General features: G+C 46.4%; 1 protein-coding gene across 1 annotated transcript; it reads left to right on the top strand.

Moving 5' to 3' along the window:
* Positions 1-7,395: 7,395 nt before the first annotated feature.
* LOC100663365 (leukemia inhibitory factor-like) lies at positions 7,396-9,059 on the top strand. The gene is made up of 2 exons (XM_010598822.1): positions 7,396-7,461; positions 8,652-9,059. The coding sequence occupies exons 1-2, from the start codon at positions 7,396-7,398 to the stop codon at positions 9,057-9,059; spliced, it is 474 nt and encodes a 157-aa protein (XP_010597124.1).
* Positions 9,060-16,611: the final 7,552 nt, after the last annotated feature.

The raw sequence follows: 16,611 nt of genomic DNA on the forward strand, positions 1-16,611 counted from the left end.
ACTGGCTTTCCTGTCTCCTCCTGCCTTCTTGTCCTTGCTGCTGGGCTGGTGTGCCCATTTAATCTTCTTGTGTTTTATGTGCCTGCCTAGACTTTGGGTGATGGGTGAACCTCAGGAGTGACTTCAGTGTTGAGTTAAAAGGGTGTCCAAGGGGCATGCTCTCAGGGTTTCTCCAGTTTCTGTCAGGCCAGTAAGTCGGGTCTTTTTTGGTGTGAGCTAGAATTTTGTTCTACGTGTTTCTCCAGCTCTGTCCTAGACCCTCTATTGTGATCTCTGTCAGAGCAGTCAGTGATGGTAGCCAGGCACTATCTAGTTGTACTGGACTCGGCCTGGCAATATATGTATATATATATGTATGCTATTGTGTTTTAGGTGAAAGTTGACAGAGCAAATCAGTTTCTCATTCAACAACTTGTACACACAGTGTTCCATGACACTGGTTACATTCCCCACCCCATGTATGCACTCTCCCCATTTCTGCTCTGGCTCTCTGTTTCCCTACATCTGCTTTTCCTACCAAGCCTGCCCTCTCATCTTTACTTTTGGGCAAATGTTGCCCTTTTGGTTTCGTATAATTGTTTGTTCTACAGAGCAAGTTCTTTCAGGGGTCATTTATTTTATAGATCTGTCCATTATTTGGCTGGAAGGGGTTTTCTGGGAATGGCTCCAGTTCCAACTCAGGGGATTGTCTTAGGGCAATAGTCTCAGGGGTTCCTCCAGCCTGTATCAGATTGTTAAGTCTGATCTTTGTTTTATGAATTTGATTTTTTTATTCCACATTTTTCTCCTGCTCTGTCCAGTGCCCTCTATTGTGATCCTGGTCAGAGTAGTCAGTAGTGGTAGCTGGGCCTCATCTATTTCTTCTGGTCTCGGGGCCATGCAGACTGGGGTGCATGTAGTCCTTTAGTCCTTTGGAATAATTCCTCCCTTGTGTCTTTGATTTTCTTCACTCTCCTTTACTCCGGATGTGAAGAGACCACTAGTTATATCTTAGACAGCTCCTCAAAAGCTTTTAAGACGCCAGACGCTGTTCACCAAAGTAGGACGTAGAACATTGTTTTTATGCACTATGTTATGCCAACTGACATATATGTCCCCCAAAGCTATGGTCTTCAGCCTTCAAGCCTTGTATATTCTGGACACGTTTTTTGGGGGCGTCTATCCAACCCACTTCAGTGGGCGATGTATGTGATGCTTCAGTGGGCGATGTATGTGATGCCCCTTCCCAAGACAGGACAAGAAGAACAAGCTGAGAAAGACAAGAGTCCTACACCCACAGCTACCACGGGGGCCCCACACAGCACCCTCCTCTCTGGAGAAAGATCCTTCTAGGGAACTGGGACAGCTGCCTGCCGCCTGTCGGGGTGGAAGATGGGGGTTTGGTGAGCATGGCCAGGAAGGAAGCCTGCTGACAGGTAGAGCCTTTTCTGGCTTTGATTCATTCACCATCTGGGCAGGAAATAGACATTTTCTTCAGGCCTCTTCCCCGTCATTGAAGCTCAGATGGAGTGGGCAGGTCATGACCACGTCCTCATAACTGATATATTTAGACTTTTAAGTGAGGCCAGAGTAAGGTGCTGCTCCCCCAAGCCAAAGGGAAGGAAACAGACTGGGCAGGCTGGCTCCTCCAGTAGGGCGGGTGGCAGCGCAGGAAATGTCCTTGACATCAAAGCCAAAAACCAAAACTCGTTGCCGTTGAGTTGATTCCAACTCATAGCAACCCTATTCATGACAGACTAGAACTGCCCCGTAGAGTTTCTAAGGCAGCGATTTTATGGAAGTAGACTGCCACATCTTTCTCCCACCAAGCAGCTCAGTTAGAAGCTGAGTGCTTAACCACCGCATAACCAGGGCTCTGCTGATGAGGAAGCCAGTGGCCCATAAATGTTTTCTTTTCGGCCCAGACAAGTGGCCCTGGAATGAGACGGGCACAAAGATTCAAAGCCCACTGACTCCCCAATCCCCCTGCCCCCAAGCCATCCTTCATGTGTTCCCTGACATTTCTCCAACCCTCACAGAATCTTCCAGGAGGGAGGGAGTCATCTGATGTACATTTTGTATGTATATTACACATCAGTAAAAAGGTTGTAAAACCCCAGAGGTAATTCGTAAACCAATGTTCATTGCAATAGTATTCACAGTAGTCAAAAGGGAGGAACAACTTAAACATCCATCAACAGATGAATGGATAAAGAACATGTGGCATATACACACAACGGAATATTATTCAGCCATAAAGAGAAATGAAGTTCTGATATCCCCACATGTCTGTCAGTTTGTTTACTGTCGGGGCTTGCTTGTTGCTGTGTTGCTGCGAGCTATGCCTGTGGTATTCAAATACCAGCAGGGTCACCCATATGGACAGGTTTCAGCTGAGCTTCCAGACTAAGACTGATAGGAAGGAAGAAGGACCTGTTGGTCTACTTCTGAAAAGAATTAGCCAGTGAAAGCCTTATGAATGGCAGCAGAACACCGTCTGATAGAATGGGGGATCAGGTTTGGTGAAAGGCTCATTAACAATCTGCATTATACGGATGACACAACCGTGCTTGCTGAAAGTGGAGAGGCGTTGAAGCACTTAGCGTTGAAGATCAAAGGCTACATACAGCCTTCTCTACAGGTTACACCTCAACATAAAGAAAACAAAAATCCTCACAACTGGACCAATAAGGAACATCATGATGAATGGAGAAACGATGGACGTTGTCAAGGATTTCATCTCACTTGAATCTAAAATTAACATCTATCCATGAAAGCAGCAGTCAAGAAATCATCTGCATTGGGCAAATCTGCTGCAAAAGATCTCTTTAAAGTGTTAAAAAGCAAAGATGTCACCTTGAAGAATAAGATGTGCCTGTTCCAAGCCATGGTGCTTTCGATCGCCTCATATGCATGCAAAAGCTAGACAGCGAATATGGAAGATCCAAGAAGAATCGATGCCTTTGAGTTATGGTGTTGGAGAAGAATATTGAAAATACCATGAACTGCCAAAAGAAGGAACAAATTTGTCTTGGAATAAGTACAGCCAGAATATTCCTTGGAAGCAAGGGAGGTAAGATTTCATCTCACATACTTTGAACATATTATCAGGAGGGATAAGTCCCTGGAGAAGGACATCGTACTTGGTAAAGTAGAGGATCAGTGAGAAACAGAAAGACCCTCAACAAGATGGACTGACACAGTGACTGCAACGATGGGCTCAGGCATAACAACTATTGTGAGGTTAGCCCAGGACTGGGCAGTGTTTTGTTCTGTTGTACATACGGTCACTGTGAGTAGGAACTGATATGACAGCACCTAACAACAACAACAAGTTCTGATAAATGCTGCAACATGTATGAACGTTGAAAATACTATGCTGAGTGAAAAAGTCAGCCACAAAAGGACAAGTATTGTATGAGTGCACTTATATGAAATATCTAGAATTGGCAAATAACCACCAAAACTTATTAGTGGTTGCTAGGAGTGGGACAGAGAAGGAAAAGGGGAGTCATTGTTTAGGGGGCACTGAGTTTAAGGGTGATGGAAAAATTTGCAAATGGATAGTGGCAATGGTTGCACAGCATGATAATTAACGTCACTGAATTATGCACATAAAAATGTTGAAATGGCAAATGTGCACAGGGTTGCTATGAGTCGGAACCGATTCAACGGCACCTAACAACAACAACAACTTTTAACGTAATTTTTTTTTTAAAGCAAAAAAATGACACCAGGGCAGGGAAAAGCTTCTGGACCAAAGTTAGCCCTTGCTCCTCCCCAGGACTCAACATTCCCCCTTGGATTGGGGTGAAGCCCTAGTTTGTGCCAGGTCACAGTGGTCTCTGGTAGAATCCCCTTCATTGGGCTGCATTTGACTTTGGGCAGCTTTTGTAAAGACCGCAGTAAGGCCAGCCTGGAATCCTAATGAAGGATGCCACCTTGGGTGGGACACCAAGTACCTCTCACTCCTCACACTCCCCCACCGAGGGGTCTCAAAAGAAATTTCTTTTAGAACCCAGGCTCAGGGTAGACTCTGCTTCCCCTGAGTTTTGGGAAAGCCTCCTCCTTTGTGATCATAAGAATCACATAACATCATATTTCCCTTTTTCTTTTTGCTGCCGGGAGTCTCAGAGCCAAACCTGAAGTTGGGCCACAGTAATTATGCGGTCCCTTGTGAGCTGAAGCGTTTATTTACTTTATTTCTGTAATCTTGGTTTTATCAGTCTGCTTATATTTTCTCTGATCCTGATTCCCTTTATCTATTTTATCAGTATTTTTTATCGTGCACTCTCAGTTGCTAGAGATTTATATGCTGTTTAAAAGGAAACAAATGCATCTCGTTTCCATTATGACATTAATATTTATTTCTGAAAATGTGGTTATTTAGTGTAAAATTGAATTCCCCTTCTGCATAAAACCACTTTCCACGCAGTCAGCTGAGGCTCATGGCAACTCCGCGTGTATCAGAGTAAAATTGTGCTCCATAGGGTTTTCAATGGCTGGTTTTTCAGAAGTAGATCACCAGGATTTTCTTTCCAAGTAACTCTACCAAAACCAAACCAGACCCAGTGCCGTCGAGTGGATTCCGACTCATAGTGACCCTATAGGACAGAGTAGAACTGCCCCCACAGAGGTTCCAAGGAGCACCTGGTGGATTCGAACTGCCGACCCTTTGGTTAGCAGCCGTAGCACTTAACCACTACGCCACCAGGGTTTCCAAGTAACTCTAGGTGGACACAAATCTCCAACCTTTCCTTCCGCAGCCAAGCACTTTAACTTTTTGTACCCCTAGAGATTCTGCCCCACCCCCAGACCTTTTGAACAGGAGTCAGCCTTGTAGTAAGGTCTCAGGGCTCTCTGTGCGCATGAAGTCTGAGAAATGCTGCCCTGCAGCCCTCCATCTCTCACTGCCCATGAATCTAGGACTTTCCCCAAATGCTAATTGCCACAGCAGCACAGGCAGCAGCGTGGGAGGTAGAGGCCACTGGGCAGGGACGGGAGCCCTACCCCAGCTGTTTCTGACTCCTTTTCCCCAAGCTCAGTTCTAGTGTCTGGGCTTTTCCCCGCCTGGAGGGCTAAACCCACAGCCAGCCTCTTATCTACAGAAAACAGCATCTATGAAAATTAGTTTTAAATTATGGAATGGTTCTTCACAGCTGACCAGAAACTGCTCATTGTCCCCACACCCCCACAGCCATCAGACACCTTAGGCACCAGCCATAGCTGCCATACTTATTTACCTATCACAGGAGGGCCAGCCACACCCAGTCGACCTTGGTGTCCCTTCTCATCTGAGACAGGGTTGAATATTTAAAACAAAAGAAAACTTTTACTCAGAAACTAGAGAGAACAAAACAAACACCTCGGCCAGAAAGGGAGGATAACGACAGACCCCAAATGCTGGCGTGCAGGGCAGAAGACCTGCCCAGCGCTCTGCCCTGGGCTCTTGAACTTGCTCATGTCTGAGGAATTCTCTGGTCCTGAGGAGAGGGCAGGAGTTCTGTTGTCTGCCCTCCCTTGGCCAGACAGAACAAAGGACTAGGAATAGGTAGCAGGGTCGCCCTCCAAACAGGAGGCAAGAATGCTCACTCAGCAGAAGGAAGGGGCATTGCTCGGGTGCTCGGGTCCCCGCCCTGGCTCTGCCTTGTCCTCTCCTGTGACCATGAGTAGCTGACTCTCTTGGGTGAGCTCAGCTCTCTCTTATCTGTGCATTTTGAGAATAATGATGATGAACGCTGGTCTATCTCCTTACACAAGGTTGCTGGAAGGATCCCAGGGACAGAAAGAGAGGAATGCTCCCAAGAGTGGGACCCGGCCCACCCACCACAGGAAGATGGACAAAGCCAAGTGAATCTCAGGCACCTGTGTCACCTTGTAGAGGAAGGAGCGACTCTTCTCTGTGCGTGCAGGATTCTGACAGCTCTGATCCAAGGTCAGAAGCAACGCTGATGGCGAAGGGGAACAGGAAGGACCACCCTCCCAGCTGATACCCCTCTGCCTCGGGTGTCCTAATCCCAGCCATCAGGAGACCTGATAGAGAGGCCTCCTGTCCATGTGGTGGTAGCAGGATAGCCCAGGTCTCCAGCTGGACCTTCTCCCATCTGGGCTCTTGGGAGGGCTCAACAGGACAGGGGGACTCCCAACACCAACAGCTACCCCACCAGATACACAAGCCCACGGTCTCTGTGGGCCCTGCACTTAACAGTTCACAAGGCATTTTCTCACCCATCCTTGGCTCCTCCCAACCACTCCGTGAAGGTGGGGATGAGTTACTGTCTCCATTTACAGATGAGGCAACTGAGGCCCTGGGAGGCTAAGGGACCATCCTGACATCACTCAGCTCCCGAGAGAGGCTGCTTATGCTCACTCGTCTTCATGTTCCTTCCCTCATTCTTCCACTCACCCGGTCAAGCCTGGTAAGACCTCCCATGTGCCAGGCTTTCTGCCCAATAAGCTCAGTGTTTCTGGTGGAAGAAAGGCAAGCTTCCATGTCACCTGTGCTCTAATGACAAATACTATGCAGAAGGGGAGATCCTGGGTGATGCAAACGGTTAATGTGCTCAACTGCTAATCAAAAGGTTGGAGGTTTGAGCCCACCAAGGGGCTCTTCGGAATACAGCGTTTAGTGATCTACTTCTGAAAAATCAGTTACTGCAAACCCTATGAGCAGAATTCTACTCTGACACACATGGGTCACCATGATTCAAAATTGACTCAGTGGCAGCTAGCAACAACAACAGAAGGAAAGGTAGGGAGGCTGGCCATATTTAGGGAAGGACATCAATGAAGGAGATGGGAAATTGGGGGAAATTAAACTGGGGGGCCAAACAGGTGGCATGTTTGGGAGGGTGAAGAAGGTCAGCGAAGGACCCTCCATGGTCCCAATGAGAGCCCAGATTGAGAGATTTGAGTTGCTCTAGGCAGGTGCACATGAAGAAATGCTTAGGAATCTGAGCCATCTCAGGAGATGGAGAGATAGGCATCTCCTATTCCAATAGGGTGGGGAGTGGTACCCTCAAGTCAGAGAGCCAGGAGGCCAGGGAGCTTTTGCCTTATTGAGAGTAAGGACTAGATGGTTGGGTGTCACCCTAAAGCCAGATTCCAATCGGTGGGAACAGCTCGTACCCTGCAGTGAGATATAAGCAGGTGAGAGAAGCAGGGGTAGTGGGATAAAGATAGAGTGGGACAGAGACGGTGTCCAGAGAGCTGTAGGAGGAGAAGCAGTGCATCCCAGTGTGACCTGAGCCTCGAGCTGCCTACCCTACAATTCTGATCATGACGTCTTTTGGCAGACTCCTAGGAATCCTATCACCGCTGCTTATTCTACATTGGGAACATGGGACAGGGAGCCCTCTTTGCAACACTCCTGACAATGCCCCCTGTGTCTTGGACCACCCATGTGACAGCAACATCATGACCCAGATCAGGAGTCAAATGGGCCAGCTCAACAGTAGTGCCAACGACGTCTTTATTGCCTATGTAAGTTACCCCTCTAAACCTTGGGGACCGAGGAAGGAGGGTGTGGGCCTGAGGTGGGAGAAGTGGGCAGAATCACTGCAGGTATCACTAGAGGCCGCACTGACCTGAGCTGGGGGTGCTGGCCAGGGAGGACACCTTTTGTAGCTGGAAGGAAAGAAAGGGGGCTAGTTAGACCACACCCGGCTTTCCCAACATCTTACCATCTGCACAGATGGGAATTGACTTTCCCAGGGTTAGGTCAGTGTAGAGCTCTGGTGAGAATGTAAATGGCCTGGCACTTCAGGTTTGGGTGTTCCCCGTCACAGTGGAGTGAGAGGCAGATGGAGATGCACAAAGGAGGGAAAAGTCAGGGAGGTGGTCAGAGAGGTAACTTTGAGGGAGATGGTGGGCTGTGGGTATCTGGGTACAAGAGATATCCAGGTAGGTGAAAGGCCAATGTGTGACACACCTCTGAAGGTGAAGCACCCTGGTTTTCTTTCTTTCTCCATATGATCACGATAATTAAAAATAAATCAAAACTAGTTGCCACCAGTCAATTCTGACTCACGGCAACCCGATGTGTGTCAGAGTGGAACTGTACCCCATAGATTTTGCAGTGGCTGAGTTTCTGGAAGTAGATCACCAAACTTTCTTTGGAGGTGCCTCCGGGTGGACTCAAACTTCAGAACTTTTAATTAGAAGCCGAGTGCCTTAACCTTTTCCACCACCAAGGGACTCCTAATACTAAGTGGTAATAACTGTCCTTGAACGCCACAGGCCTTGATTCTTCTCACTCATTTATTTACTTTTTATTGTGCTTTAGGTGAAAGTTTATAGCTCAAGTTAGTTTCTCATACAAAACTTTATACACACATTGTTATGTAAGCCTAGCTGCTATCTGTGTAATGTGACGGCATACTCCTCCTTTCCACCCCAGATTGTCCCTGTCCATTCAACCAGCTCTTAGCCCTGTCTACCTTCTTATCTCTCCTCTGGACAGGAACTTGATTCTTTACCAAGTGGGTTCACACCCAGATCTCCACCTGCCTCTCATGAGGATCCTGATTTGTGTATAGGGCACAGAGTTGGGTCTCCATGCCATAAGTAGGGAAACTGAGGCCCAATAGCTTGCCACAAGAGTAGGTGCCAGGGCTGAAACACCGATCCCTGCCTCCTTGCTCACCTCCCCTCCGCCCTCTGCTTCTCAGTAGATGGGCCAGGGCCAGCCTTTCTCCAGCGATGTGGACCACATGTGCGGCCATGGCTTGATGAGCTTCCCACCCTTCCACGCCAATGGCATCGAGAGAGAGAAGCTGGTGGAGCTCTACCGCATCATGGTCTACTTTGACTTCTCCCTGGATGACACCCTCAAGTTCCAGAAGACCCTCTACCCCAATGATCAGAACCTCCACAGCAAGCTCAAGTCCACGATGGACATCCTACCGGGGCTCCTCAGCAACGTGCTCTGCCGCCTGTGTAGCAAGAACAACATGAGGCTGACGGACACAATCTATGGCCTCAACATCTCACAGGAGAATGTCTTCCACAAGAAGAAGCTGGGCTGTGAGCTCCTGTTGAAGTACACACAGCTCATCCCCTATCTAGCCTGGGACTTCTAGGCACAGGATCTTGAAGTGTGCTATGGATCTTGGGAGTGGGGTCTAGAGGTAGGGTATTCTCAGTGTGGCAGGGAGTCGTCACTAAGACCAAGTGGGGCTGCTGTCAGAAGCTGAGGGGCACCCTGCCAGTCCACTCCACTGAGGGGTGGGCTGGAAGGAAGTCGAACAAGGTCAAAACTTCCACTGACAATGCTTCGATAGTGCACCAATGAGAAGGTGGTGCCCCTTCCTGTGGAAAATGATACCAAGTGTCAGGCAGCCCAGTGGCGTGTGACTGGACTTGTGCCCACACCTGATCCTCAGGCATGGCTTTAGACCCTGAGCAAACAAGACCAAGAGAGCAGTTAAGGGGCCCTGGAGCTGTCCTTACCCAGTGCCCTATCCTCAAAGATGCTCCTGCATAGTGGAAAGTTTCTTGGGGGGTCCCAAACCCCACTGAGAACTTGAGTACCTTGGTGAGGAGAACTTAAGAAGCTGGAGCTGTGGGAGGCGACTGGGTACTGCCCCCTGCTCTGGAGTAGGGAGCGTTAGCCTACCGACCCCCACTCAGAGCAGGAATCTATGGGCACCTACTGTCCTGGCTCCCAAACTCCCCCACCTGGTTCTGAGCTCTGAGGCAGGGAACCCAATCCCTTCGTTTGAGTTGAGGGCCAGGCAAGTCTAGAAACAGCCTCCAGTCTGGGATTGGGGCAGCTGCTGAGAGGAGTGATTTGGTATCTTCTAAAACCCTGTGCAGGCAGCAGTGGTCCTAGCAGTTCAGCCAACTAGTATAGGACACTTTGCACTCAATTTGCCCCCTTCTCTCTCCTTCTCTGAGCACTTCATCTAAACTAACATGCTGGTGGACAGGCAGCAGGAAAGCCCTGAGGCTGGGGCCCAGGCCAGGAGTCATCTGTCTCCATGGCAAGACTAGGATATGGAGACTCAGCTCTGAGCTCATGGGTCACATTCGCCTTTGTCCCAGATCTCGACCTGCTGCCCTTCCCATCTCTCTGCTCTGTGTACAGCTACAAGAAAGCCAATCTCATCTGAAAGCCAAAATTGGTGACGAGAGCCCTGGGCCTGCTGAGTCTCCCATCATCTCATCACCTTGTGGAAACCTCTGTGCTGGGCACACCTGGGTGGCCTTCCTCCCCAACCTGTCCCTGGGCCATCAACTCTCTCACTGCCCAACCCCCTTCCATGCCAGCACGGATTCTGCCCCTCAGTCCCTGTCCACAGCGCTCTTTCTAGAACCAGCCTAGCAGATCAGGATCCCCTGCACACAGCATTCTGAATTATTGAGCTTTTGTGTGAAAAACTGTTCTTTTCTCATTGTCTTCTGCTGGCATTGACCCACTCCTGGCATCCTCGGTCATGTGTTTGGACCAGAGATCATTTTAAGGAGGGTGGCCCTCAGCAGACGAGGGGGGAGGACAGTCATTTTCCACTCATATATTAAAAAAAAATAGCAAGAAATTATTGCTTGGTTGTTTGTGTCTCCTCCTTCTGCTTCCTTCCCCTCGTCTCCCTTGGCTTCAACTGGGGCATTTCTCCCCTGACAGATGCAGTCCAGCCCTGCTTGGCTGGCCCTCCACAGTAGACATAGCATGTGGGGCTAGAGCCCTGGAATTGAGAGAGTCATTTCCTTTCGAAAGGCACAGAGGTTCTGATTTAATGGTCCTGCATGGGGTCCAACCTCTGTTGTTGTTGTTGTTAGGCGCCATTGAGTCACTTCAGTTTCAGAGCAAGCCCATGTGACAGGGTAGAACAAAATTTCAAATCCTCACGAACTGCAGAAAGCCATGGAAGCCAGCAGAACCCTCGAAACTATTGCCCTGAGATAATCTTTAAAGCTTAAACCAAAAATACCCCCTGAAGTCTTCTTAAGACCAAAGAAAAGTGTAGCTTAATTAGTAAAAAACAGTCGGCCTTGAGCATTATGTTTTTTTAAGAACTATCTATATGGGATCAAAGTCATAACAGCAACTGGAAAGATTAGATAGGAACCTTAGGGAGCAGCAAGTTTATGTTCATGGGGGAGAACGACTCAGAAAAGAAGGGTGAGAATGGTTGCAGAAGTCGAAGAATGGAATCGATGTCACTGAATTGCAGGCATAGAAACTGTTGAATTGGTATATATTTTGCTATGTATATTCTCAACAACAATAAAAAAATAGATTTTTAAAAAGTTAAAAGCAGTGAAGTGGGAAATTTAGAAGTAATAAAATATCTATGCACCACATTAAAAAAAAAAGATAGACCAGACTTACTGGTCAGACAGAGACTGGAGAAACCCTGAGAGTATGGACCCCAGACACCCTTATATATAGCTCAGTAATGAAGTCACTACTGAGGTTCACACTTCAGCTAAAGATTACAAGGCCCATAAAACAAAACAAGACTAAAGGGGCACAACAGCCCAGGGGCAAAGCCTAGAAGGCAGGCAGGAGGGGATAGGAAAGCTGGTAATAGGAAACCCAAGTTGAGAAGAGAGAGTGTTGACATGTCATGGGTTGGCAACCAATGTCACAAAAGAATATCTTTATTAATTGATTAATGAAAAATGTGTTTGCTCTGTAATCCTTCATCTAAAGAACAATTAAAAAAAAAGAAAGAAAAAGAGGCCATGAAAGCTGGAGAAGCACATGGCAAACAAAAGCCAGTAGAGGGACAGTAGAATGGAGCCCATGACAATTTGATTATGTAACGATTTGTGTGTTAATCTGTAATATTCCTTTCCCACTAGACTACAAGTGTAGGGAAAGGCAGAACACATGTCTGTTTTGCTCACCTCTAGATCCCCAGAGCTGTTCAAAAGTGGGTGAATAATAAAAACGAAACCCATGGCCATCGAGTCGATTCGGACTGATAATGACCTTATAGGAGAGAGTAGAACTTCCCCATAGAATTTCCAAGAAGTGGCTGGAAGATTCCAAACACCAACCTTTTGGTTAACAGCCAGGGTCTTAACCACTGCATCACCAGGGTGCATAATAAGAGACCAGTAAATATTTCTTGAATGAATTAAAGCAGCTGGAAACAGATTAAGATAAAGTGTGTCTAAATTTAATGACCCCCACGTGTCTGCCAGTTTGTCATACTGTGCAGGCTTGCCTAGAAATTTGGAAGACAGGTACCTGACCAACCGACTGGGAAAGATCCATATTTATGCCTATTCCAAGGAAAGGCGGTCCAACCAAATGCAGAAAATACCGAACGGTATCATTAATATCACACACAAGTAAAATTTTGCTGAAGATCATTCAAAAGTGGTTGAAGCAGTATATCTACAGAGAACTACCAGGAATTCGAGGTGGATTTCAGAAGAGGACACAGAATGAGGGATACTATTGCTGATGTCAGAAGGATCCTGGCTGAGAGCAGAGAATATCAGAAAGATGTTTACCTGTGTTTTACTGACTATGCAAAGGCATTCGACTGTGTGGATCATAACAAATTACAGACATCATTGCAAAGAATGGGAATTCCAGAACACTTAATTGTGCTCATGAGGAACCTGTACGTAGACCAAGAGGCAGTCGTTCGCACAGAAAAAGGGGATACTGCGTGGTTTAAAGTCAGGAAAGGTGTGCATCATGGTCGTATCCTTTCGCCATACTTACACACACATAAATGGTATGAAGGACATTGAACTGTTGTTGTTAGGTGCCATCCAGTCAGTTCTGACTCATAATGACTCCACGCACAACAGAAGGGAACTGCATGGGACTGTGCCGTTCTCACAATCATTGCTATGTTTCAGCCTATTGTTGCAGCCACTGTGGCAACCTGTCTTGTTGAGGGTCTTCCTCTTTTTCAATCACCCTCTACTTTACCAAGCTTGATGCCCTTCTCCAGGGACTGATTCCTCCTGATAATATGTCCAACGTATGTGAGACAAAATTTTGCCATCCTTACTTCTAAGGAGCATTTTGGTTGTACCTCTTCCAAGACAGATTGTTTGTTCTTCTGGCAGTCCATGATATATTTGACATTCTTCACCAACACCATAACTCAAAGGTGTCACACCGTTTTCTGTCTTCCTTACTCATAGTCCAACCTTGTTTTTCTCAATGCCTTCAGTGCAGCTTGGATTTCTTCAGTATCACCGGTTCTTGGTCATATGCTACTTCCTGAAATGGTTGATACGGTGACTGTGAATTCATTCCAACTTTTTTTTTTTTTTTTGCATTTTTTATCATATTTTAGGTCAAGGTTTACAGAGCAAATTAGTTTCTCATTAAAAAATTAATACACATTTTTTTGTGTGATGTTTGTTGCCAATCTCACGACATGTCAATACTCTCCCCTTCTAGACCTCGGGTTCCCTATTACCAGCTTTCCTGTCCCCTCCTGCCTTCTCATCCTTGCCCCTAAACTGGTGTGCCCATTTAGTCTCATTTTGTTTTGGGGGCCTGTCTAATGTTTGGCTGAAGTGTGAACCTCAGGAGTGAGTTCAATACTGATTTAAAAGGGTGCCCAGGGGCCATACTCTTGGTGTTTCTCCAGTCTCTGTCAGACCAATAAGTCTGATCTTTTTTTCATGAGTTAGAATTTTGCTCTATATTTTTCTCGAGCTGTCTGGGACCCTCTATTGTGATCCCTGTAACAGCAGTCGGTGCCGGTAGCTGGGCAACTTCTACTTGTGCTGGACTCAGTCTGGTGGAGGCCATGGTAAATGTGGTCCATTAATCCTTTGGACTAGTCTTTCCCTTGTGTCTTTGGTTTTCTTCTCCATTGCTCCAGAAGGAGTGGGACCAGCAGAGTATCTTAGATGGCCACTCACAAGCTTTTAAGATCCCAGATGCTACTCACCAAAGTAGGACGTAGAACATTTTCTTTATAAACTATGTTATGCCAATTGAGCTAGATGTTCCCCGAGACGTGATCACCCCAGCCCTCAGCCCAGTGATTCGGTCCCTCAGGAAGTTTCCATCCATCTTCTTTTGGTGCTTCCTGTACCATTGAATAATTTTCACACAGAATCCTTCAATATTACAACTCGAGGCTTGATTTTTTTCTTCTGCTCTTTCAGCTTGAGAAATGCCAAGCGTGTTCTTCCGTTTTGGTTTTCTGACTCCAGGTCAGATATAACGTTATCACCTTCATGATGGGATCTGCTGTGAGTAGCCAATCAGTTGAAAGGGAATTTCCTTGGGGGTGCAGACTATATCAAATATAAGTGGACTGTCTGGCAAGGCTCAAGGGCTTTTGCCGACTCTGGGTCCTACAGCTGCTTCCTTTTCGTCTGACCTCCGGTTCTTGGGACTTGAGCTAACAGCTTACCTGTGGTCTTGTCTGCCAATCTCAGGATTCATCAGTCTTCGAAGCCTGTGAGCAAGTGCTCTGCTGTCAGAATTTTGGGTTTGCCAGCCCCTGTGGCTACATGAAGCCTCCAGCCTGACCTATGAATTTGGGGCATTCCGGCCTATACAACCACTTGAGCCATTTCCTGAATATAAATCTCTTTACCTAGATACTTATGTGCTTTACTGGTTTTGCTTCTCTAGAGAACCCAACCTAAAACACAATGTAATGGATGTTTTCTTTCTAAAACAGATAGGAAAGTATAGCTCTGCTACCAACTGGCTGTTTGGTCTCAAGTAAGCTTCTGCCTCCCTGGCCTAATTTTCCTCATTTGTACAATGAGGAGATTGGACTAAACACTGTTTTGGTGCCTGTTTGCTTTGAATGGCTGCAATCTGCTTATAATGATGCACAGGGGCCTTTGCCTCCTCTTCCCACAGCCTCTCACTCCTATCTTCAACTCTTAGGTTTTTCTTCTGGTATTTAAGTCCACAAGTAGTCCTGGTGGCAAGGTGGTTAAGTGCTCGGCTACTGATAGAAATGTCAGCAATTTGACCCACCAGCAACTCTGCTGGAAAAAGATGGGCAGTCTGGTTCTGTGAAGATTACAGTCTTGGAAACCCTATGGGGCAGTTTTACTCTGTCCTATAGGGTTGCTGTGAGTTAGAACCGACTAGACGGAAATGGGTTAAAAAAAAAAAAAACAATTGCCACTGGGTTTTCGAGAGTAGCTGGTGGATTCAAACTGTCAACCTATTGGTTAGCACCCAAGCCCTTAACCACTGTGCCACCAGGGCTCCAGATTTATTTACCTCCATATTTTTAATAAAATGTAATTTCTTGATATATAATTTTTAAAAACTTCATTTTGGAATAATTTCAGTTTTACAGAAGAGTTGCAAAGATAATACAGAGTGTTCCTGAATACCCTTCATCCACCATCCCACAATGTTAACATTTCACATGATCTTAGTACATTTGTGAAAACTAGTAGATTAACTTGATATGTTACTATGAACTAAATTGCAGACTTTATTTGGAGTTCATTGATTTTCCCCCTAATGTCACATTGCATTTATTGTTGTTGGTTTTGTTTTTGCGGTTGATTTGTGACTTAGGAGACTTCGTGTGTTACAGAGTAGAACTGCTCCATAGAGTTTTCTTGGTGGAAGCAGATCACCAAGACTGTTTCTTCCACAGTGCCACTGAGTGAGTTTGAACCACCAACCTTTTGGTTACCAGCTGAGCACAAACCGTACCACCCAAGGACCTTGATACCACATTGTATTTAGTCATCTTTAGTCTCCTCCAAAACAAACAAACAAACAATGGGCTCAACCATAACAATGATTGTGAGGATGATGCAGGACCAGGCTGTGTTTCGTTCTGTTGTACATAGGGTTGCTATGAGTCGGACCCAACTCGACGGCAGCTAACAACAAGTCACTCCAGTCTGTGATGATTTCTCAGTCTTTCCTTTGATTTTCAATTTTAAGCATTATCTCCAGACTTTGTATTATGAGAGATAAATGTTTTTGATTAATTATATACTTCACTTCCCCTTTCCCTATCTGTCATGGATTGAATTGTGTCCCCCCAAAATATGTGTCAACTTGGCTAGGCCATGATTCCCAATATTGCGTGATTGTGTTGGTTAAGATTGTGTGTCATCTTGGCTGCGTCACGATTCTCAGAGTTTATGTGTGATCACTCCCATGATGGGATCTCCTGTGAGTAGCCAATCATTTGAAAGGGAATCTCCTTGGGCTTGTGGCCTGCATTCAAATACAAGCAGTGGTTCTGGCTTTTTGCTCACCTTGCATCCTGCGGCTACCTCCTGTTCATCTGGTCTTTGGTTCTTGGGACTTGAGCTATCAGCTTATATGCCAGTCTCAGGATTGGTCAATCTTCATAGTCTGTGAGCAAGAGCCCTGCTCTCTGACCTGCTGATCTTGGGTTCGCCAGCCCCTGTGGCTACAAGAATCAGAAGAAGCCTCTACCTTGATTCACGGACTTGGGACGTTCCAGCTTCTACAATCGTGTGAGCTGTTTTCGGGATATAAACCTCTCTCTATATATTTTACATGCTTTATTAGCTTTGCTTCTCTAGAGAAGCCAGCCTAAGACAGTGATTGTTCACCATTTTGTCATCTGATGTGATTATCCTTTGTGTTGTAAATCCCACCTCTATGACGTTAATGAGGCAGGATTAGAGGTAGTTATGTTAATGAGGCAAGACTCAATCTACAAGATTAGGTTGTGT

The sequence above is a fragment of the Loxodonta africana genome, chromosome 19, assembly GCF_030014295.1.
Source record: "Loxodonta africana isolate mLoxAfr1 chromosome 19, mLoxAfr1.hap2, whole genome shotgun sequence".
In the NCBI taxonomy this organism is placed as follows: domain Eukaryota; kingdom Metazoa; phylum Chordata; class Mammalia; order Proboscidea; family Elephantidae; genus Loxodonta; species Loxodonta africana.